Source organism: Panthera onca, chromosome A3, assembly GCF_046562875.1.
Source record: "Panthera onca isolate mPanOnc1 chromosome A3, mPanOnc1 haplotype 2, whole genome shotgun sequence".
Taxonomy (NCBI): domain Eukaryota; kingdom Metazoa; phylum Chordata; class Mammalia; order Carnivora; family Felidae; genus Panthera; species Panthera onca.
This window is the reverse complement of record NC_138341.1, coordinates 135,750,852-135,774,831: the sequence shown is the minus strand read 5'-3', so window position 1 is coordinate 135,774,831 and position 23,980 is coordinate 135,750,852. Positions and strand designations below refer to the sequence as shown.

General features: G+C 51.5%; 1 protein-coding gene and 2 long non-coding RNA genes across 6 annotated transcripts; 2 read left to right on the top strand and 1 right to left on the bottom strand.

Moving 5' to 3' along the window:
* Positions 1–69: 69 nt before the first annotated feature.
* Positions 70–18,824, bottom strand: LOC132670906 (guanine nucleotide-binding protein G(s) subunit alpha). 4 transcript variants are annotated; one of them, XM_081795368.1, is made up of 13 exons: positions 18,681–18,824; positions 14,864–14,936; positions 11,641–11,685; positions 7,292–7,346; positions 7,082–7,201; positions 5,111–5,208; positions 1,913–1,967; positions 1,721–1,794; positions 1,547–1,605; positions 1,320–1,440; positions 1,050–1,180; positions 667–734; positions 70–440 (listed from the first exon to the last, which is right to left on the bottom strand). In XM_081795368.1, the coding sequence occupies exons 1-13, from the start codon at positions 18,817–18,819 to the stop codon at positions 294–296; spliced, it is 1,185 nt and encodes a 394-aa protein (XP_081651494.1). In that variant the 5' UTR covers positions 18,820–18,824; the 3' UTR covers positions 70–293. The 4 variants fall into 4 exon arrangements, with proteins under 4 accessions (XP_081651494.1, XP_081651493.1, XP_081651495.1 ...); XM_081795367.1 differs by having other exon boundaries at positions 7,292–7,350; positions 11,642–11,685; XM_081795369.1 differs by lacking the exon at positions 11,641–11,685 and having other exon boundaries at positions 7,292–7,349.
* LOC144615856 (uncharacterized) lies at positions 669–5,403 on the top strand. Its single transcript, XR_013554470.1, has 2 exons — positions 669–757; positions 4,980–5,403. It is a non-coding gene; the product is annotated as an uncharacterized LOC144615856 (long non-coding RNA).
* Positions 8,052–8,892, top strand: LOC132670914 (uncharacterized). Its single transcript, XR_009606935.2, has 2 exons — positions 8,052–8,291; positions 8,594–8,892. It is a non-coding gene; the product is annotated as an uncharacterized LOC132670914 (long non-coding RNA).
* Positions 18,825–23,980: the final 5,156 nt, after the last annotated feature.

Sequence of the window (23,980 nt, the reverse complement as noted above, 5' to 3'; positions counted from 1 at the left end):
TTTTATTTCATTATTTCTGTTTGCTGCTGTTATTTTATTCACTGAAAGAGAGAGGGAACTTTTGTGGCCTTTGTTTTTTTTTCTTTTTCTCTGTAGGCCGCCTTAAGCTTTCTAAATTTGGAATATTTAAGCAAGCTGAAGGGAAGAGGGGATTTCGCAAAATCACTTGGGGGGAAAAGGAAAGGCTGCGTTGTTAATCATGCCCTATGGTGGGTGATCAACTGCGTGTACAATTACGTTTCACTCTTAATTAATTGTGCTTAAGGCTTGACTTAAATTTGGGTGTTCCCTTCTTAGAGCAGCTCGTACTGACGAAGGTGCATGCGCTGAATGATGTCACGGCAGTCGTTGAACACACGGCGGATGTTCTCGGTGTCCACGGCGCAGGTGAAGTGGGGATAGCAGTAGTGACGCCCGTCTCCACTGGCAGTGCTGATTCTCTGTGGCGCAAACACAAGACCACACAGTCAGACCACACCGTCCCCACCGTCGCCCGCGGGGCGCCTACCGCAGACGATCGACCAGCTACCGAGGTTCCACTAAAGTTCACACCGGTCCTTGGTGAAACCAAAGGGAACTGGAGAGGTCAGTCCCCACACTGAAGTCAGTCAATTCACACCGCTGAGAAAAAGAACGAGAGAGAACCAGAGGAGGGGCTCTACTCACCAGAAATTCGTCACGGATGAAGTACTTGGCCCGGGTCACGCGTGGGTCCTCTCCGGGCTCGGGAGTAGCTACGAAGAACAGAAAAATCGGGGTAAGGTCATTCAGCGAGCAGAGCCAGAGAGCTGGCATCCCCGGGGCCCCTTCATTTCTCCATAGGCAAATAGGCAGAAAGAAGCTTCTCTTGCTTCCCCGCAAGCTCCCTTAGAGTCTGGGGGCGGGAACGCAGAGAGGCTTCCTTTCTTCTAGAGGTTGTTCATTGAGGGGACTCTTAAACTCCACTGGCATGAAAACCCTCCGGGAACGGACACGTCCGGCACATTCGTGAGCGTACAGGCCCCGTGAACCCGAGAAGGGCCCGGCCCTCGGCGGGAGGTCGTACGTACCGTCCTCGGGAGTAGTGTAGCGAGCAAATTCTGGAAAGTAGTCCTCAATTTTCGATTTTCCAGCGAGGACTTTCTCAGCGAGCAGGTCTTGCTTGTTGAGGAACAGGATCACGGAGATGGTGCGCAGCCATCTGGCAGAGAGGGTGCAGGTTTAAGGTCCGGGAAAAGGACGCGCTAAGGGGTTGACGCGCTTGCACGGGGCCTGGGGATCGGGGACAGGACCCCGGGGTGAGAGAACTGGGAGAAGCCGGGGGGCGGGGCACCACACACCTGTTGTTCCAGATGCTCTTGAAGAGGTTCAGAGCCTCCTGCAGGCGGTTGGTCTGATTGTCCTCCCGAATGACCATGTTGTAGCTGCTGCTGGCCACCACGAAGATAATGGCAGTCACATCTGCGGCCCAAGAAAGCAGAAGCAGTGTGGGTTAGAGGCGAGAATGACCTTTACCGGTCAAGAGAGCGGAGCGTCCCCGGAGCAGAGCTCCTCGCGGCCTGCGTACCGTTGAAGCACTGGATCCATTTGCGGCGCTCGTCACGCTGGCCACCCACGTCGAACATGCTGCAGGAGACAGAGGACACCCGGTCACCCCACAGGGCTGACACCGTCCCGCCACTCTGCTGCTGGCGGGACAGAAGCAAACGCGTCCGTTCTGAGAAGGGGATCGTTCACTTACTGGAAGTTGACTTTGTCCACCTGGAACTTGGTCTCAAAGATTCCAGAAGTCAGGACGCGGCAGCGAAGCAGATCCTAAAAACAAAACCCGGGTCAGTGGGTCTCACCAAATCCAACTGGGATATTAACAACCGCCCACCGGGCACAGAGATCCCGACGAGCTTGGAAAGGGGGCTCCAAGTCCTCTGTATACCTGGTCACTGGGCACGTAGTCGGCCTGCTTGATGACATCGATCTTGTCCAGGAAGCTGGGAGGAAAAGACAGACACACCGGGGTGTTCCAAGAGCTCATATGCCGCATTTGCCCGCAAGTCCCGCCTCGCTGTACAGTTAGTTGAGCTCAGTGGAAACGACGGTGTGGTAGTTTGGCGCAGGAAGTCAGTGGGGGCCTTGTCGTTCACGCTTAGGCCTCGATGCCTATGAGGGGTTAGCGCAGGCAGCGTTTAAGGTCAACCTGTCTGGCTGGTAGATCTAGGAACCGGGAAAATGGACTCTTGCTGGGGGGCCCCGGCCTACAGGGAGAGCACGGGACGAGAGCAGGGCTGGCTCTGGTCTCAGTTCCGCGCCCGGCAGCCGGCAGAGGGCCCGAAATCAGGCCTATCTGAGCTTGTGCCGTTGATAAGGACTAAAAATTTAAAATTTTCAAGTTATCTGGCCTTGACTAAAATGACAAGGAATTCAAAAACTGTATGCTGCCCCGCTTCATTCCACTTTTTTTGGGTAAACAGTAAAATGGCACACTTAAAAGCAGCAAGGATTTTCCCCTCCAGGGACTCATGAAAATGAGATTGTTTGAATTACTCAGAACGGGCATCCCTTCCTCCTACTTTTTAAGAATCTCGCTTATTAAAAGAGAACAAAGGAGGCGGACACAAAGGGCCCCTTTCTGCCCTAACCACACCGAACAGGAAATAAGCACACAGTGCCCTTCCGTTCTGTTGGGTCCATGAAATACAACACTCCAGATAGGGGACTTTGCGTTTTTCAGAAACCTCACAGCCATCCAGGTTATGGATCTTCCCATGGCAAGGGTCCTGCACAGAAGAGGGGCCCAGAGCCCCGGAGCCCATCATGCACGCTAAGGAGGCTCTCCGTGAGGAGCAGGCAGTGGCCATAACTTTCTTCCCAAAGCAAGGATGGTCCAGCCCGAGTTGCTTCACTGGGCACCATTAGGAAAACTAACTTTGGAAAGATTGGGGTCATTTAATTAATATGGAAAATTAAGTTTAAAACCAGGGGGTTATTTTTTGGGGGGGGGGGGGGAGAGGGAAGGGGGCTTGGAATTTGTTTTAAAAGTGGGCTAATCAGAAAAGAAACTCCCCGAGAGAGAAAAGTCTACTTAACAAAATTCTGTGAGTTTTCTTCCCCCCTTCCTTTTTACCACTTTAGAGTTAGTCTGGCTTAGAGGATATACTAACTTGCCCAATCAGTCCTACATTAGAGCACCAGTCCAGAAATAGCTCCCCAGCCGCCCTGGCCTCCAGCACGTTGCCATGGCAACAGAACCACAGTTCTATAAATAGATCATCAGCACCAAATCTTGTGAGAGAGACATCTGGAGCGGGGCCAGCCAAACCCCAGCTCAACAAATAAAAATAGGCAGCTTAAGAAATAGTCAAGGTACCCGTATGGCAACCTGAACATAAAGGCAGTTCAACCAGAAACATGCTGGTCAGTGTGCACAGAGGGCTGTTCCAATCATCCCGCCAGGGAAGACATTTTAAAAGTTTTAAGCCATGTTCACTCCACAACCCCCCCCCCCCCCCACCGGTTTCCTTAAAACTTTCCATAAACGGTGCAAATGTTGCCATTTTCTGATAAACTTGCAGGAGCAGTTTAACGCTGCTTTAAAAGAAAACTTAAATGGTGTGAAATAAAAACAAAACAAAACAAAAAAAAATGCTGGCTAAATTACTGTTAATGAAACTGTCACGCCCTCCCCCTTCCAGAGCACTGAAAGCTGGGAGGGTTAAACCCTCCTAATCTTGTACCTGTACTTCTGACTTGGATCCAAAATACAAAACGCAAACAATTCCAGGATTTCCATTTGTTTTGAGTTACTATAATTAGCACTTCCAGCTTTCAGTTCAAACTTTTGAGAAAATCAGGGACTTTGTTGAAGAAGTGGTAGGGGGTTGGGGTCACAGGGACTGGCCAAGATGGACTGTTTTTCTGTCCTTGAGAAAATACACAGATTTGCCTGCATACCCAGCCATGAAATAGCCCTCTATGTGACAAGTGGAAATAATCCACTGTGCACTTCCTATGGGAAGGCGGGACCAGGGAAAGATAAATTGATAGGTTTCACAGACCCTACCAAGTGCCTCTGTGATTTGTAGATAACAGGATTCTAGGGAACTTGCTGTTTGTTTGCTGCTACCTCTTCCTGCCTCCTATTTATTCAACTGGTATTCACAATAAATTCCTCAGTAACGCAATTTCAGCTTCTGGTGAGCCAGCCTGGAACCCTGGTCCTGAGTACTTCGGATTTTCTACCTAATAGCAAAGCCATTTCTGAGTTTCAGCTACCTATAGAAGAAAGGTTGAAACCCCACAAATGTCTTTTGCCTCCCCCACCCCCCACCTGCCCGGTCACAAGACACTCCAGCTTCCGAATATTTTAACTGCGACCCCTTAGCATGTTTGTGCAACAGCAGCCAACAGGCAATGTTAAGAATTTTTTTACGGCTCTGACCATCATGCATTTGCTATCTAACATGTACAGGATGAGGGAGGTGGTAAGCTATTTAAAAGGCAACTCTCCAGGTATGTGTTGTCATGTCCACGGGAAGGGGGGACAGAGAAGGACCCCCCCCCCCCCCATAGGGGGAAGCATCCTTGAATCGAAGCCCGGTGTGGATGGGTAAGGGTAGGACATGGAATTCAACACAAAACCTAACTCGACTAACTGTAGTCACTTACCTGATGGCAGAAATAGCAAGGCAACCGCTAGCTACCGAGGAGGGGGGAGGTATGTTTTTGTCCTCACCATTTCCCTTGGTTTTTAAATTATAGCAATAAAATACAACATTTTTACATTATTCAAAGTACGAGAGCTGCCCGCTCTTTCTAAAAGCTTGGAGGTCAATCCAATTAATTACCTCAAGCTAATTAATTCCGAGCGTCACCTTTTTGCAAGTAATTATCATTTTGCTCTAAAAGGCACTAATTGTTTATATAAAATAATGTCGCTGCACTAAAAAAGTGTAATTAAGGGCTTTATAGAACAAATGACTCCAACTAGAACTTTCTAAGTGCAGGTGAGAATGACTGGCTGGCCTCTGTGAACGCAACTCTTCCGCAAAGAACTTGACAAGCGGGAGTAGAGGCTTCTAGCACTTTCTCGAGGCGTGCCCGTCCCGTGTGCGGAGGCAGGAGAGAGGTTACTCACTACTGGGCGCAGTCAATCAGCTGGTACTCATTGGAGCGCTCATAGCAGGCACGCACTCCTTCGTCCTCCCACAGAGCCTTGGCGTGCTCGTAGAATTCCTGAGACACACGAGAGAGAGCACCGATGAGCTTGTGCCCAGGCCGTCACCGCGCTGCCCCCCTAACCCCCACACCACGGTCCACTGTGTGACCAGTACGGGGTGGGATTCCCAGTTGAGAGCCAAGTTAACGACTTCATGCTCAAAAGGCTTTTCACTCAATTTGCGAAACGTAATTAAAAGCCAGAGTAATTAATTCCTGCTGTCTCTTCTTGTGAATTACGGGTCTTGGGTAGTTTTCCTAGGTGTATTTTTTTTTGGGGGGGCGGGGGGGGGTGCGGGACACAGTCACCTACCGAATAATTTTCCTTCTTTACACAATTGCTTATATGGGAAAGATATACATTAATCTGCATTAGGAGAATATGCCAAGAAATGATTCAGTGTTGTGAAAACAAGATATTTCATTTGTAAGATGTGCTTGGGATGAAGTTCCCTTCCAGGAAAATTTGAATTTTACCAAAAAAGTAATATGGTTGGGAACCACTGGCAAACGTGGCCCTGTCAGTGCCTGTCCTTTGGGAAGGGTCCTAATGGGAACAAAGGAGCAAATAAACTGTGTCGTTTTAAATTGCAATCGGTTATGATTCACGTGTCATTTGAACACATTTTTAATTCTATGGGGGCAGTCTTCCCTTACAAGGCAAGAGAGGGTTTTTCTTCAGTGTGAATTCAGCCAAGAGAAAGATTAAAGGTAGGTAGGGGACACAAAGTTCAGATGTCGGCACGACTGATAAAAGGTTACTGTTCTGGTGCATTTTCAATAGGCTGCCATTTTCCCCTCTATTAGAAACATGCATTATGTATATTGTTCTTACTGCTGGAGTTTTCTTCAAACACGCTATTTAAAAAAAAAAATTCACCTAGCCATACTTATGAATACTGCTTCCCTGCTAGCGTAAGTTTGCAGCCAAGCCCATTTAAAATACACAAACACAAATTCCCAGGAAAGCCTGACAAAAGGCAACAATAACTCATTGTTCTAACTGTAGACAAGTCTTTTCCTTCTGGGCCTTATAAACTGGTGCATCTTCCCATCTTGTTTCCCGTCCCCCTCTTATAAACTAATCTTCCCCTACAGTAGAGGGGTCAAAACGTATGTTTGGGTATGGCTCCTTCTGTGCTCCCTAAAAATAGTTCTTTATGGAACAGAGAACCTTTGTAAACAGGGTCCTGCACATCAACCAGGATGGGCAGAAGAAACTCTCCCAAGTTATAATTTAGGTGAAAGTCCTTTCTTTTTTCAAAGGAAAAAAAAAAAAAGAAAGAAAAAAGGTTTCATCTGCCCCAAGGCAAGCGCTGACTTTAGAGAAAAATAAAAAGAAAAAAAAAACTTTAATAAAGGTCAAATAGTAAACTGTTTAAAAGGAGAATGTCTTCCATTTATAAAACCCAGGGCTCGCACTTCACTTCTGCGTTCCTTGGTATCTTTGGATACTTTCATTTAACTGGACAATTAGCATTTGTGTGCCATATTTAACATACGGTTTTGTTTGTCACAAGACGTGTACGAGGGAATAATTAAGGCTGCCACAGCTCACGACGTTTTCCTTTATAAAAACCTACCATCTAACGTCGTGAGAATAAAGTGTGATGCTTACTTGTGGGGGGGGGGGGGGAGATTTACAAGGCGTGACAGAATTCCACTCACCCATCTTGAGCAAAGCCCTAATGATGATTAGGATTTTGAGCCCTAATGGAATTCACTTTTTTATAAGAATCAGCATCACAGAAATGTGTTCGGCCCGAACTGTGGCTCTGACACAGGTGTGCCTATATGCGATACACCGGTGACCGGTCACCAGAGCTCATCACCCTGTGCCGCCCACTGTACAGGGGAGGGGGCAAAGGAATGATTCAAGAGCTTAGCTTACGGGAGGGAAATCAAAGTCGGGCACGTTCATCACGCTCAGAATGTAGTCCACTCTGAACTGGTTCTCAGGGTTGGCCAGCTCCACGGGGGGGACCAGGTTGCTCATGGCGGCCACGATGGTCTGCAAATGATTTAGCAAAGCAGTCAGGGGGACAGCACTATCTGAAAGGGGAGCTAAGAGAAGAACGAGACAAAGGACCCAAACACATACTTCGATGGCCTCTTTCAGGTTGTTTTTGATGTCCTGCACTTTGGTTGCCTTCTCACTACAGTGGGATTGAAAAGAAAAAGAAATCATATTGCATCACATTGGCGAACAGCGTCTCTTTAGTCAAGATATTCCAACTAAAAGCATAGTATTCTGTTCTTGAAAGACCTGCGGATTCAGATCTGTACAGATTGGAGGTTCCTGAATAAAGGTGGTTTCAAATTATAACCTCCCAAATGTGTCCCGAGGACACGCCCGATTGGGGGAGATTAGCAAATTGGCATCGAGATAAGAATCAAGGCTACTGTACCAGAAGTCAGACCTGGTTCATGGACTATTTCAGGTGTGGTTCCAGTTTTTTTTTTTTTTTTGAAGCCCCCATTGCACACCGACACTTCCTAAAAGGCTCCTCCTGGCCCTTATCAACATCCCTGTGTGTGCGGGTGTGTGTGTGTGTGTGTGTGTGTTTGTGTTGGGGGGGAAGAGGGTGATGTCAGTCACATACTAGGGAGGAGAAAAAGTTTCACGGTTCTTCTTGGGGCTTACTTGGTCACTGGCTTAGTATACAGAGAACCAGTGAACGCAGATGGTGAGATTACAGATTCTGAGGCTTTGAGGCCATTTTTATTAAGTCATCATGTCAGCTAGCAACGACATTCCTACGTGATAATATACATTGGTCCCTCAATGTAAATGGGGATAAAATGAGATTCTGCCCCCAGAAGTCTGTATGGTCTGGGACTCGTGTGCTGGGGTGGGGGGTTGGAGGTTAGAGGTTGAGTGGCCTTTTAATTATGACCCGAATGTAAGTCATATAGGACATGGTGATCTTTATTCAGGGTCACTGGGACCATAAGTAAAGGTCACACCCTTTGGCTTCTGGGGTCCCCTGGAGGAATGTTTACACCCAGTGACATCAACTCCAGTGCTGTAGGGGTCTTCCGGCAACTGTCCTCCATTGGAGACACGACCAAAGAACATTCTAGAGTTTGTGTCTTCAGGGGTAAGAAGGACCTCTTGCTTGGGGTATAAATCTTAATCCACCCATTGCCTCAACCTTGTGGCGTTGGGTGGGGGGCATGGAGCCAATATCCAGGACATACCTACGGTGTACTGAGCCCCGGGACGAGACAGCACGGTCACGGGGAGGTTAAGGTGCTCCCCCCTCCCAGAGGAAACTGAGGCTGAAAAGTGCGCCAGAGGCAGGAGAGGGGACGGGGCTCACTTTTCCTTGCTGTGTATAATTTTTAGAGAAAATGTCAAAATTCCTCATTTTTGACGCTTTCAGTTGGTTGATTTCACCAGGAGTCCCGGCACGGGGGTAGAAATTAACCCCGTGGCCCCTCAGGAGCAGCACGCGACAGTGGGTTAGTGTAGGGAAGACGCGGAGGGGGAGTGACAGCATCCGCAGCCTGGCAGCATGGTTAGGAGTGCGGAGTGGAGAAGAGAGCTCTCGAAGGGGGAGGGGGGCGGCCACGTGCTCGCCTGCCAACAGCTCCGCGCCCACCTCCGAAGATCCCGCTCGTGACTTTTTTCAAGGAGCGGTCATAGCTAGCATTAAGTATTTCATTCTTACCAAAATAAAGATCTGCCTATCGATCTGAGGGGTGGGTCCACACTTCCTGACTTCATTTCCCCCGTTTCCCAGGCAGGGTCAGCCCGCTTTCTGTTACCCTGGCTTTGGAGCAACTGCTTTTAACGTCAGACTAAAAAGCTGGTTTACAGGTGTTCTTATCAGTGGGGGAGGCTGGGGGTAAAAGACCGTACCAGGAAGGAACCCCCTCACGGCCACTTACAAGTGCTGGGAGTCAGGAGAATTTGAGGAACAGGCAGGACAGCAAGAGGGGTCCTGCAAACCAGGAGCGTGGCATCCACGCCCCGATGGCAAGGGTGCCCCTGGCCCCCAGACTCCTGCTTACTGCCGCCACCCTCCATGGAAAGGGACGGGAGCCCCGAGCCCTGTGGGACCTTTCTGCTCGTGTGTGTGCACCACTGAAGCTCATTTCTGAAATCGGGAACCACGTCCAGACTTGGTGCTAGAGTCCGAGTCAGTTACGTAGACGTCAGAAATGTTGAAAGGATGCGCGTTTGCCCCGAATGTTCGCACACAGGCCCAGGTTTACCTAGAACCCCACGGGACAAATCCCATTCATTAAAAACAGGCTCCATTTCCATGGTAACGAGAGCCATGACGTCACCCTAGCTTTCAAGGTCCCACAGTAGTTGAAATTAGAGACGTCCGGGTATTAACTACCCAAATGCACGTGGAGCAAGAGGCGAGTCCTTCCAGAAAGGAGGTTCTTTCATTCGGTTTGATATTTTGGTCTAAGTAGTAGTATGGTAATTGGAAAACTTCCAGTCTTAAATACGGATATTTTGAGAACGTGTTCAGTATTCATCTACGTATGTGAATAGGTGTGGGAGTAGATCAAGTATAAAACAGCTAAAACAGAAATCTGAAATCTAATTCGGGTGTGTAATACTAAAACATAAAATTCTTCCATTGAAGCAATTACTATGTAGATGGAGACATTATACCGGGGCTGGCAGGTCTATCATCATTTTTACTATCGCTTAATGAATTTAACGTTGATTGTGAAATTCAGAGCAAATTCCTCAGATGTCTCTAAACTACTTAACAAAGCCAAGTTATGTATCAACCGCCACACTTTTGATCTGATGGACTAAAACACTGGGTGGGGCTGGAAATGCTTTGGGGACGTGGCCCCCTCCCTCCCCCAGTGTGTCCGCGAAGCCTATCGCCTGGGGTTTTATTTTAAAAGTCCCTTCCCTCCCCCCCTTCAGCTAACCAAGTGGTGGGGGAAGGCTACGCTGTATTAAGTTTCTTTCGGTCCTACACCTTTCTCTTTGTGCCTTTGTGGGAAAGGACAGACAAAAGAAGAAAGACAGAAGACAGACGCAGGATACAGGGATTGCTGAAACATGCAGAGAATTTTTATTTATCACGTATGTTAATACTTATATTTACTTGCAGAACAGAGTCACAGAAGTGCAGGCAGGTGTTAGTAGGGTTCGGGGGTCTAGCACAGCATCTAGTACAGAGTCGGGGGGTCAATATGGGCTTGTCATAGTTCTCAGATGCCAACTTTTGGTACAGTAAACGGTCAGTTAGTCACTTTTATGTAGATGCCTTTTTTTGATTGCTGTTACACTACATTTTTGCCAATTAAGGATTTCATTCCATTTTTTTTTTTTTTGTGGTTTTGTGGGTTTTTGTGCTTTTTTTTTGGTTTTTTTGTTTTGTTTTGTTTTCAGTTATCTTTAGAGGTTAGGTGGTAGGGCCCCATCCCCCTCCCCCCCACAACAGAATAGTATTCTTATTAGAGGTTTCTAAGACCAGGCAATTCCAGCATGCAAAGTGGGATAGCATAGCCGGGAAGAGGAGAAACTGTAGCCACCATCTAGGGACAATACATTCTAAAAGAAACAGATGAACAGACATGTGTAAGTCACTTTGTCCACCCCGGTATCCTTTGCCCCGCCCCACCCCCGGCCACAGAAGCTATTTCTTTGAGATGCCCTAGGCTGGGTCAGTCGGCTCTGCGTGCTCTCATGAGAAATAGCTGAGCTGCGATGGCTACCTGGCATGCGTGTGCATGTCGGCGTGTGATGGGCAGCGGGGATGTAAGAAGTGAAGAAAAACAAAACTGATAATGAATGGGGGAAAAAAAAAATAAAAAGCGGATGCCATCGTGAATTACCTATCCACTGGCTAACGCAAAGTGCCTCTGGTTAACCTACATTTGAGAAGTTTTAAAAGATCAGAGGCTTTTCGAGACCATTCTTAACAATGACCTCCTCAAGGTGCCGAGGTGTTTTTTTTTTCCCCCCTCCCCAAATTATAGACGGTGCAGCACCATGTATCTTAATCGAGGAAAAAGATTTTTTTTTTTCCTCTCCGAAAAGTCTGAAATTTTAACATCAGACCAAGCAGCGGGTGGATGGAATTTAGTCTAGTTTTAAAAACGAGTAGCCAATTCAAACGGAGAGCTGGGGGGTGGGGTGGGTGGAGAAACAGAAACCATATGGAAAAACGTCAATACTCGAAACCTTAAACTGATCGTCTAAAGCTGAAATCTGTTAACTTTCCCCCACCTGGATTTAATTACATTTAAAGGATGGCCAGAAAAAAAAAAAAAATTATGTTTTGCACTGCACTTGCTCCGAAATGTGAAGAGATTACGTGTCATGTGCAAACATGTATACCAAGATGGCTGATGGCCCCCGAGATGAGTTTTGTTTTCTCCCCGGGGCTCTGCCCTCAGTTTCCCAGGATGATCTTCATGTTTGTTTGTTTGTTACAAAGTTGTTGTGGTTTTGAATGTGCCTACCCATCGCTGTTGCTCCTGGCAGCCTGCGGGTCCTCTTCGCCGCCCCTTTTAAAGAGAGATTGAAAGCTCACCTAATCTGCAAGGCACCGCAATTTCCCAAAAACCCCACACAGCCTCTCTACATTCCTAAACAAACGGTCACCATCCTCCCGCTAATTCTTAGCCGCCTTTCTGGCTAAGTTGCAATGTCCACTGAGACTGGAGGCCGTGGAGGAAAGAACACCACACCTCTGCCGCAGGATTAGCCGAGCCCTCTGGAGACTCTCCGGTAGGGTATACAGAAGGGACGGATAATTATTTTCTTGTGCTTTCACTAAATGTACATGCATTAGGGAGATAAAGCAGTGATTTATCTCACAATTCTTTGGAGAACAGAGCCGCGCATAAGGCTCCTGGATTCTCCCAGATCTCAATCTTTTACCATGTTGTATCTGAACACACAAAGGCAGAGGTACGGGTGATTTTTGCCCATGATTTCCTGGTGCAGTATTAATTTCCTCCCTTCTTGAGGTCAGGGAAACTACCTATGAAATGTTTTTATTTATATAGACTCGTTCCTGATAACTGTCATCAATTAAAACTATGTCTGAACTGTGAGACAGCAAAAAAAAAAAAAAAAAAAAAAGAAAAAAAATTAAAAGAACAAAACTCACTACACCTCCAAAAAACAAACAAAACCCAACAAAACAAAACAAAACCCAATCTTCATAAATGGTAGGAATTTCTCCTTGAAGGTAGGAAGGGCAGGACGGCTAAGCGTTCTACAGAGTTTTTTAATTGATTAGCTTATTAGCTCAACCAGTGTTAATGGCACTCCTTCCCCCCGCCCCCCCCCCCACCCCTGCCCTGGCACTAAATGTAAGGAAGAGTTAGCTTTGAGTTAGGAAAATCCGCACTTGACCTCTGTATTTCTGAAGGTCAGATTAATAGTACACCTTACTCTCAAAATGTAACCAGCACGGCAGTCTGCGGATAGTTAAGGCAAATTTCATAGCTTAGCCCAGCCCTAACAAAGCGCACATTTACGGGAGCGAGGAGGAGAAGGCCCCTGCACCACGCAGAACACCCTTTAGTGGATGGATGTCACCATTTCATAGGGAATTCCTAGTGAAGAAGGAAACCGCTTTTGTTGCAATACCGCAGTGAGGAAAAAGAAAAAAGGAGGCTCAGTTGAAGGAGATAAAAATAAGGTTTCTAGACTCACACGAAGAATTCCCCTGTATGTCACTTCCACGGGCTAAATTTAACGTCCTCAGAGATTACCTATGGCTTCCTCTACAAGGCAGGCAAACTGGGAATGTCGCTTCCTCTTTTTAAAAAGAAAATAGAAAAGAGAAGTTCTGGTTTAAATGCCTCATGTGCATTACAGACTGGCTCGCTAAGGGAGGAGAATCCTTGCTCTAAAAATTAAAACACCGTAGGGCAGTCTGTAGAGTAATAAAACCTTAAGTAAATTATTGCAAGGATGTCCTATCTTCTACTGGACTCGAGCTAAGGTAAACAGTGGCTGCTGCATCCTTTTAAAAATGCTAGCCATGTCCAGTTTTAATCAAAATATTTATCTAGAGGGTACATGGTCAAATCATTTTTGCTTAACTAGCCTCATGAAGAAGCACTCCCCGGCAAGATGCAAGGGAAATAATTATGCAAGATTTTTCTTTAAATTACAAATTCACATAGCTAAAAAGTCGGTTTCTGGCTTTTTGTTTATCAACCGATGGCAATCTCTGGTAAGAGGGCTTTATTGAAGGGTGTGTCAGGAATTAAGAACTGCAAGCGAGCTATTCAATTAACCGCCTGTATATCCATATTGATAAGGAGCCATTCATACAACTGGTAAAACAGCCCATCCTTCTGAATTCGAGGTTCAAGGATAAAGAGCATCCTAAACTAAACCGTCCATTTGCATGTGTGACATCATCCTTAGCCCCGATTATGTGACCTAAGAAATTCTAGAATGTTCCATAAAGAGCTGCCTTCAGGCGCAGTCCTCATACCTCTGAAAGGTGATAAAATTGATCTTTGTTTGCCTGGTGCTTGGTGCATAGTAGGTGTCAGTAACTGCCTCTTTATTGGTTTGTTTTGGGGGCTTTTGGCGCATAACTGAATTAAACTATGCGACCTTGACTCAATGTCCGCCGCCCCCCCCACCCATGAAACCAAACTGAGACAAGTTTTCAACTGAATCCAGGTTTAAGAAAGGGAATGGGATTGCTAACCAGCTAGTAATTGTAAACTAGTGTCTTCAGGTGTTTGTAAGGTTAACCGCTGTCATCCCGTGAGAACAGAGGCTGGCAGATTTAGGTCCTTCTGTTTCACATGGGAAGGGCCCATCTGGGGTCCGGGCAGAAAAAGCAAATTCTGAGTGTATTGAGCGCTCCCCTCTGTTTGCATGTTTTTCATGGCAAGCGTGACCCCCCATTTCTTACATCCCTAGTACACGCACTCTCTTTTCATCTTTATTCTCACTGTGGTATTGTCACATTGTCCTGTACCAAGATGCCTCGAAGGACTTTTCAAAGGCAAAAATGCCCCTTGACCCAGCCGGAAGTACCTAACTCCCAGTCTCCATCTTCTTTCTCTAGGCAAGACTACTGATTTTTAGAAAGGGAAACAATGATTTGCCCATAATGTTAATTTCCGGGGGGGGGGGGGCGCGGGGGGAGGACGGTGAGGGAATGAGGAATTATTAACAAAGGCTGTCTCCTTCAACTTTGTTTTCATGTGAGAATATTACTGAAACAATGTTCTCCCTAATAGTTTAATACATTCCACAATGGCGCATTGCGCTGAAATCTGCTGGGGGGGGGGGGGGCGCTTCTCTGCAGTGGTCAGGTTGCCTGAAAAGGGGGGTGGTCACAGCAGGTGTCAGCTATGTCAGAGACCCACTGCACCAAAATTTGGGCAGGTCTGCAACAGACCTGTCATGGGGCCAGCCAGGTGCTCTCTCCCTGGTGGGGGGGTGGGGGGTGGGGGGAGAGGGGGATAGTTTTACAACAACACTGGTGCTTTATTATTACTTTTATTATTTATTGCTGCACCAAAGAGTCTAAGGGGGGGGGTGGCGAATCTCCAAAGAGCTCTTCCCTGGATTTTCTCCTATGTAGGCTGAAAAAATTAAGTGAAAATTGGCTGCCCAGCCCCCAAAATCTACCTAAACTTCCTAAAGGTTAGTATAAAACGTGTTAATCTTATTGTGCCCCAGCACAGAGTTGACACTTACTCTCCATTAAACCCATTAACATGCAGAATCCTCATTTGCTTCACAATGGTGCTTTTACCAGATTCTCCAGCACCTAGAAAATGAAAGTAAGTCTCAGGTTATGAGGGAGGCATTTTACACACTTTGGGCAGGGAAGAGGGCTGCCGTGTTTTCCACAGAAGCAGCACGCAAAACAACAACAACACGACAACAACAGGAAACACAAAAACACCAAACAAAATAACAGACTTGCAATCTTCCTTGACATTTCGACGCAGAGAAAATGAAGTAACATGTCCAACTCTGTGTCTACCTGCAGTGTTTTCACCATCACAGTAACAAGAATTAAAGGGCTTGCTGTTTTCAGGGTTTTGTTTTGTTTTGGTTGTTTTCAAATTTGTGGGGTGGGAAAGCAAGGGGGGGGGGGGCAAAGACAGGATGACGCAATTTTGTCATTTGAGGGGGTGGGGGGGAGAAACTTGGAAGTCAAAACTGAAACTGAATAGCATTCACTGGTGAAACATACACATACATGTAGATAGCCACAGAATTCCCGGTTTGTCAGAGGTTTCACGGTTAAAACACCCAGGATTCACAAACAATGCCCAGACACCGCTGTCTTCAGCTCACGGACTGACGCAGCATTTCCCTCCCGCAAATTTTCACGATTCAGCTTCTTTAATGGACAGCTTTTCTCCCCTCGGGCTACTCAAAAATCAACCCCAACCCGCAATCTTCCATTTATCCTCCTTTTCCGCAAAGGGTATCTTCCTAAAGATAAATTCTCTTTGGATACAACCACCATGTTGCGGGGGGTGGGGGGTGGGGGGGGGGGTGGAAAATGGAAGACCATCCAGTTTATGTCATCTTCTCGAAAAATACGTTTTGGTATCAAATATAGTGCTTGAAAACGACCACATTCTCATGCAGCAACAACTATGAAAAGTACTGTTAAAAGGACAGGACTTTAATCATGAGGGAGCCACTAGATTTTCAGATTCCTCGAGCCCTTCTCCACTAAACAGTAAAAAGGAGCACATGCCTCCATTTTAAATCACCTTTCATTTGTAAACATATATTTTATGGAAAAAGCACAGTTCCACCCAGCAAGGAGGAGGATTGCTATTTTTTTCATTCTTTTTTTTTTTGCAAATGTATACTCTCTTGAACAAGTACTGTGTATGTGAAAAATTTTTTGCCCTCCTCCCACACAAATCTGTTTTTTTTTTTACCCCCCCCTTTTTCAGTTTTAATTTTATTAATTGTTTTTGTTTTACTGCCCAGAGGGCAAAGCATTCCTCCTTCTCTTGCTTTTTCACAAGGCTGTAATCAATATCTGTAAAAGTTAAAATTAGTTTCCACAGAAACATTGATTTCAAAGCAAACACTCTATCTTAATGAGCCCAAGTCTAATAAATTAAAATATTAAAGGCACTATTAAGAGATTCCGTGCAGAGAATACAAGGCATTAATCAGAACCTCCAAATTCTTCTGTCAGAAGTGTGAAAATGTGCACCACCTCTCTCTTACAGGCACAGATTTGTGCCTCAGTTTCCACATTTATGTCATTAAGATGCATTTTGGGCATCATGAGGTTTCCTCTTGGGGGGGGGGGCTTATTACTTTGGTTGCAGACCCCCCCTGCCAGAGGCTATCAATCAATCATGGTAATATGTAGCCATATAGACTAGGACACCTGGGGAAAATTAGCCCACAGGGATGTAAAAGGTGTATTCAGAGTAACAGTCTGAAATTAAGTGGAGACTTTGTGTTCACAGAGCAAAGGTGTTAGAAATTGAAGGCACTGTTAAGTGTCACACTTGTTTCTAATTAGTATTCAGGTAACAAGATGGCATTCCCAGGAAAAGATTCTAGACTTTTCCAAGCTGATACTTTGAAATCAAGTTATATGCATATTAATATTCACATAGCATAATTCTACCTTCAGAAGCTGTAGGCAAGACTTCAACATATGTATCATTTAATTATTGAAATTGCAAATGCACAGAACACCAGACTCATTTCCACTTAATAATTTTCTGCTTTATATAAATCTGGACCCAGGAGAACAAAGAGGTGACCCATCCAGAAACAGCAAACCAAACACCACCACAAAGGAAAAAATCGGCCTTTTACGTCTTTATTCTTTATAGTCAAACTGTTTTTGAAGTGTGACCATGAACTAGGGTTTAACCTCGCAAATTCACAAATTAACTCAGCCAAATTACTAAGGAAGTGGAAAACTTCCATGCTAATTAATGTTTGTGTCATTCTTGTGGTCATTTCAACAATTTCTTTTGTGCTTATGTTTTACTTTGCCTCCCCCCCCCCCCCCCATCAGCACCTTTAAGAAAAGAGGAGAGGCCATGTCCTTATAGTTAACAACCCCCACCTCCCCGCCTTTTTTTTTTTTTTTGGCCAAAGAGGAAAAACCGCAATCAAGAGAAAACCCAAAACCAAACAACCAAATGTCACTTGACAAACAACTAATTAACGTCTGTCCATCTCCTTCCACCTGGAAAAAAAGTCTTCTCCTTAAAGCGCTCTCAATGCCCCCTCCCACCTTGAGAAGGACAAAAAACCAAAACAAACACAAAAAAACAAACAAAAAAACCCCACGCCATTTCCAGACCAAGAAGCCATTTACAGACAAATGTCATTTTCCAGTTCTGATTTATGAATGTCTTTTTTTTTCCTTTTTCACAAAGCACTCTCAATGTGGCCAACCAACAGGAAAATGTGTGTGCGCGCGTGTGTTAATGTGTGTGTGTGTGTGTGTGTGTGTGTGTGTGTGTGTGTCGTGGGGGGGGGCGGGAGGGGGCTGTGCTACAATTAATTCTCTTTGCTTTTCAAAAAGCCTGCATGTCTGGAAGGGGAAAAAAAGGTCATACTGTAAAAATGACGTGTCATTTGGTTTCACTGGGCACTTAGCGTACTAACTCCATTTTTTTTTTTTTTTTTTTTTTTTTTGGTCTCATTTTATTTGATTCTCCTTCTCTTCCTTCCACGGCCGGCCCCGGCCCGGGACACGTCTGCTCCGCGCACACAGTGTGTCCTGCCCGAAACGCACCGAGTCGCGCCCAGCGGCCGCCGCGCTCCCTCCTCCCCGCCCCCCCCCCCCCCACTCCGGCGCCACGACTCGCCCGCGCCCCCTCCCCCTCACTGCACCACCTTTACCACTCCGATCCCTTCCGAGGGGCTGATGTCACCCGCCCCCCCCCCCCCACTCTCCTCGGCCACTTCCCTCGCCACAGCCTCCCCTCGGCGAGGTCCCCTCCGCCACCGCGGCGGCCCCCCCCCCCCACGTCACCCCCTCCTCTCTGGCCCCTCTTTTCTTCTCCGTCTCCCAACAAATCACACACCCCACGGAGGCGGGTCCCCCTCCCTCTGCCCGCCACCCCATTTCCTGTCCCCGAAACCCTCTTTTTGTCGCAGTCTCCCGAGCCCTGTGGGGCTCCCCCTCCCCCTCCCCAACATGCACCCAAACCCCCGGCGTCGTGTAGGCCTCGCGGAAAACAGAGAGAGGAAAAAGAGCAAGGGGGAGGGCGAGAGAGAGAGAAACAGAGACGGAGAACGGGCGGGCCAGGGGAGGGGGCCCCGCGCCCGCGCCGCCGCGGCCCCCCGCCCCCTTTTGAGCCCCCCCCGCCCCCGCCCGGCCGAATCTGCGCCCCGGGGTCCCCCTTCCGGCCTCGCCCCCCAGAGACAGAGCCCGCGAGCGGGCGGCGGGCTCGGGAGCGCGCGCCCGGGGCGGGGGGCGGGCTCGGCGCGCGCGGCCTGCGGGGCGCCCCGAGGGGCCCCCGGGCCGGGCCGGGGCCGGCGCCCCCCGCCCCGCCCTTACCCAGCAGCAGCAGGCGGTGCGTGGCCCGGTAGACCTGCTTGTCCTTCTGCAGCTGTTTCTCGATCTTTTTGTTGGCCTCGCGCTGCGCCTTCTCCTCGTTGCGCTGGTCCTCGGTCTTACTGTTTCCGAGGCAGCCCATGGCGGCGGCGGCGGCGGGGCGCGGGGCGCGGCCGGGCTGCGGCGGCGGCGGCGGCGGCGGCGGGGCCGGGCGCGGGCGGCCTCACGCGGGGCCGGGAGGGCCGGGGCAGCGCCGGGCGGGCGGGCCGGGCGCGGGCTCGGCTCCTCGGGGAGGAGCGCGCGGGGCGGACTACGGGGCGCGGGCCGCGGAGCGCGCGGGGAGGGTGGTGGCGGTCGGACCGAGGGGAGCGCGTCGCTCCCCGCCCCTCGAGCCGAGGCCGAGGGGGCTGATGGCCGCCGCCGGGCCGAGGCGGACCAGAGCAGGAGCTGCGGGAGCTGCTGCCGCCGCTGCCGCCGCCGCCGCTCTTATTGCCTCGGCCCGGGCCCGCCGCCGCCCCGACCCAAAGCTTTGCAGCGGGCGGGGGGAGGCGGGGGGAGGAGGAGGAGGCGGCGGCGGCGAGGGGGGTGGAAGGAGGAGGAGGAGGAGGAGGAGGAGGGATGAGGAGCAGCCGCGGCAGCGGCCGCGGCGGCGGGGAGGGCGGGAGCTGGCGGAGGGAGGCGTCCCCCCCCCCCCCCACTCCCCGGGTGCCCGGGAAGGGGGGTCCCTCCGCCCGCGCCCGGCCCGGGACGGGACGGGCCGGGGAGCCGCCCCCCCGCCCCCCTCCCTGGCTCGGGCCCCCGGGAGGGCCCGGCCACGGGAAAGGGGGGGGGGGAGAGGGGGCGGCCCCGAGCCAGTGACGACCCCTCGCACGACGCCAACGCTCCACCCCCCGGGCCGCGTAGCCCTTGCGGCCCCCAAGGCCGAGTCCCCCCCACCCCCCCTCCTCCCGCGGGCGCCGCCGAGGGGCCGGGGTGGGCGGAAGGGGAGGGAGCGCCAGCCCGAGCCCGGACTTCGGAAAATTTTCGAAAAGAGAGAGAGAGAGAGAGAGAGAGACACAGAGAGAACCAGAGAGCAGGGAGTGTGGAAAAAGCGAGGCGAGCACGAACCAAAGGACAGAGCAACCGAAAAGGAAAATGTGTCCAAACACACACACACAAATACTGAATAAAAATCCACACTACACAGCGATGGTGGTTTCTGGTGGGGGCGGCGGGGGGCGGGGGGCGGGGGTCTGACTAGATGAGCCGCTCGTCGCGCCCCCGGCGCCGGGCGCCACTGCCCGGGCCGAAGGCACCGCTGGCCCCCGAGCGCCCGCGGCCTCTGCGCTTGGCGCGGCCGCCCAAGTAGGAGAAGAAGGCGCAGCCCAGGAACACTCGGAAGCAGCAGGTCGCGCCGAACACGAAGCCGCAGCCGCGGCCCTGCTCCGTGCGCTTCTGCAGCAGGAAGTTGAGCACCCACGAGGGGCTGCGCACCGAGAAGACCAGGAAGACCACGAGCGGCAGGTGGGCGCTCAGCGCGCCGGCCTTCAGCGGCCCGGGCCGCCACACGACGCCCCCCACGCGCGGCGCCGTGTAGTAGGCGTCGTCCTCGTCGCCCGAGTCCGTGTCCCACGCGGCCCAGGCCCTACTCGTGCCCCCGCCGCCGGCGCCCTCGCCGACCCCGCCGGCGCCCTCCGCGGCGCCCTCGTCGGCGGCGGCGGCGGCGGCAGCGGCGGCGGCCTCCGGGCCTCGGGCCTCCTCCCGGGCTTCGGGCGCCGTCTTCTTCTTCTTCTTCTTCTGCATCTTCTCCAGCTTCTTCCTCTCCTTCTCCTTCTTCTTCTCCTCTTTTCTTCGCTGCTCCAGCAGCTTCTTCTCCATCTTCCTGCGCTCCTTTTCGGTCAGGAACTTCTCGGGGGCGCCTCCCGCGCCGCGCTCTTCGGGGTCCTCTCGGAGTCCCCGCTCTTCCGCGGCGCGAGCGGCTCTCTCGGCTCGGCCAGCGCCGCAGCCGCCGCCGCAGCTTCGGCAGCCACCTCGGCCGCAGCCGCCGCCGTCTTCTTCTCGCTCTCCGCCGCTCGGGCTTTGATCTTCATGGCCATCTTCAGCATGGTGGCTCGGCCACCTCGGGGTGCCGGGCTCTCGCCTGGCCCGGGCGCCCTGCTTGCCCCCGGCCTCGGCCTGGCCGGACCCCGTGCGCCCCGTGTCGGGGGGGAGTCGGCTGCGATCCCCGCCGCTGCGCTGCCCCCGGGGCCGCGGAGCGCGGCTGGCCCGGGCTTCGGGCTGCTGGGCGGGCTGCCTAAGAGTTAGCGCCAAAAAGGATGAGCAAACGAAAAAAAGGGGTGAGAACAAACCAAAAAGCACCCAACAACAGCGAGAAACCAAAAAGCACCGAGAAATGTCAAACAACTCAAAAAAGAAAAGTGCAGAGGCGCGATGGCACGAGTTTGCTGTTACCCTCAGGCGCTCCTCGGTTTGGCTCTTGGGCACGCCAATGGAGAGGAGAAAAGAGAAAAGAGAGAATTGGGGGGTGCCCGGCAGGCGCGGGGCAGGGCGGCGGCGCCGGGGCGCCCCTGCCCCGTCCCGGCCCCGGCGGCTCTTGCCCCGCGCCGGGCTACTCGCACTTCCGCGGGAGGCCACGGTGCACCCGGACTTACATGTGAGTGAGAGGCACTCACACGCAAGGCAGTGCCTGCCTGCCTGCCTGCCTGCCTGCCGGCCGGCCGCCCGCCGCCGCCCCGCGCCGGGACAGGGGTTCGCTCCAGCCGGCGCCGCAGCCCCGAGCCGGAGAGCCAGCGAGCGAGCGGGCGAGCGAGTGAGTGAGCGAGCGGGCGGGCGGGCGAGTGCCGCGCCGGGCCAGCCACCTGACGCAGCCCGCTCCGCGGTGCCGACGCGACTGAGTGTCCCCGCCGAAGACCGGCGCTCCTAACCAGCCCGATGACGCCCCAGCCTCTTCAGAGGACGGACCCACAGCGGCGGCCCCTATAAAGCGAAGGGGAAGCCGAAAAATCGGCCCGCCGGGGACGCACCCAAACGGGCCGCCGCGCACCCAGGGGGTGCGGGCCACCGTGCGGGTGGTGCGGGTGTGGGCGGGGGGCGCGGGGGGCGCGGCGGCGCGGGGCGCGGGGCCGCCCAAGGCGGTGGGCGCCGGACCCCGCCTCCCAGACCTGCCTCCCAATTTTCGGTGAGTGGTGTAGCCCTGGGCGGCGTACAAAGTGTGCGACGGCGGCGCTTACCCCTGTTGCGCGCCTCCTTACCTCCAGTTTCCCGGTTAGCGCGCGCGGGGACCGCCACCCCACCCCTCCCTTCCCCGGCGGCGCGTGCCCGTGGAAGCTAGGTGTCGGCAAGACTAATTAATCGCGACGCCTGGAAAGGGTTTCGCTCTTGCGGTGAGAGGCGCTGTGCGAGCGCAAAGCCAGCCCTACCGCCAAGGAGCAGGAGGCGGGCGGCGCGCCGGCGATGCGCGCGCGAGAGCCGAGCGGCGGTGGCCGGAGGCCGCAGAGTTGGTGCGCGGCGGCGGCGTCCTCCCAGGCCGGAGGGGTGGAGGGCCGAGGGGTGTCCTGGAGGCCCGCGGCCCGGCCCGGGCACTGCGGGGGAGCCCCTGCAACAGACGGAGAAGTAGTTTATTGACCACGAATTTGTTGGAAAACTTTCAAGTGTCCCCACCCCAGGACGTGGTAGGAGCGCACTGGGGTTCAGGGCAGCGACGCTAAAGTTCCTCAGAGCCGTCGCTCACTTTTTTTCCTGGGACCCTGGATGAGTCACTTGCTGCCACACGGGTGTCTGCTTGGGTACAGTTCATTCTTTCATTCATTCATTCATCCATTCAACAGGTGGTCGGGCCATGTGGCCCACCTGGTGCCCAGGTGATAAGGCTAATAAGACTCGGTGACTGCCTTGGGTGCGTGGCCGGCCTACCTGCCAGGAAACCCAGACAGGCAAAGTGGTCAGGAAACTCTCTCCCTTACTTTTGGCCTTATCTGACTTTCTCAACAGTCAGGAAAGCGTGGGCTGCCTCGGGAAAAAGGAAGGAAAGAAGCCCACCTGTAAACGGGAAGCACGCTTACCATACCTAGGGGTACCGGGAGGGGTGGGGGCTGTGGATCCTTCCAGAGGCCTTGAGTACACTGTCTGTAACATTCTAAGTTTTCTTTGAAAGCAGAAGGACACTGTTAACCATTCAACCGAACCACTGAAATCCCCCTTTGCCAAAAAGTAAGAAGAGGTGGAGAGAAGGAGAGGTTACCTATTATTTCTCTTGGCCCCGTCAGGTAACACCTCTATCCCTGCTCTACAAGGCCCCCCCCCCCTTTTTTTTTTTTTTATGGCTCTGAAAGACAACAGAGGGCAACGCAAAGTCGCTAAAGACCCTGGGCACGAAGAACAGGAAGCAAAAGCCGCTCCGGACCCTCATAACCTGCAGCTGCTAGGCCTCCGAGGGCCTCCAACCTTCTCCAACCTCCGCGAACTGCTGAGCGCGCCTTCCCAGCGCACACGCACGCAGAGGGAGCCACGTCTCCCATCACACTTCCGGCTGCGGCCTGGCCTCCCTTCCACCCCCAAAATGCACCTTCTTTTGAAAAGAGCTCCAAAGAGATATGTTGGATGTTAATGCTTTTCCCCTAAACCCAAGTGGATGAAGATGTTAAAGGGATAGACCCAAATGCTCCTGGAGGCCGCTTGGACGGGAAGGCCTCACGGGCAAGGATTCCAAGGCTTTTTGAAGGGGTCACGGCTCACTCACAATCATTCACCGACTAGCCCCGAAACGACTGGTTATCTTCCCCTATTCAATAAAAACTTCTTGATTGAATTCGACGAACTGATCGTCATTTTTGAAAACTGGCAAAGACGGATAAGGAGGAGGAACAGGCCAGAAGTTTCTGTTACGCTCCATTTGTTCAAAAGCATCTTCCTTCCTGCTTCTAATGTGGCAAAACACAAATACACTGTATTTAAGAGGAACAAGCTAAAGGGTGACCAATACAGACGGCCTCCATACTTCTGCCAGTAGCTACACATCACTGGGGTGACTCTACTGCTGAGTCTCCTTATTTGGAAATCCTGGAGCTGGGTTACCGTCTCCCCCCTTCTCGATAAACATCACACCTGAACTCTGAAAGGGGTGAAGCTGTCCCATGTCACACACAGACACATATTCCAGGCAAAGGCACAATGGGGGCTATTGTCCCGGAAACGTATCCAGCAAGGTCAGGGCTTCACTCGTTTCGACTTCTAACCCAGCAGGCCACCCTCCAGGGGCTTTTGTTTTGTTTCGGCGTAGGCTTCACCTATATGGCGTTGTGGCCGCTGGCGGACGCACAAGGCAT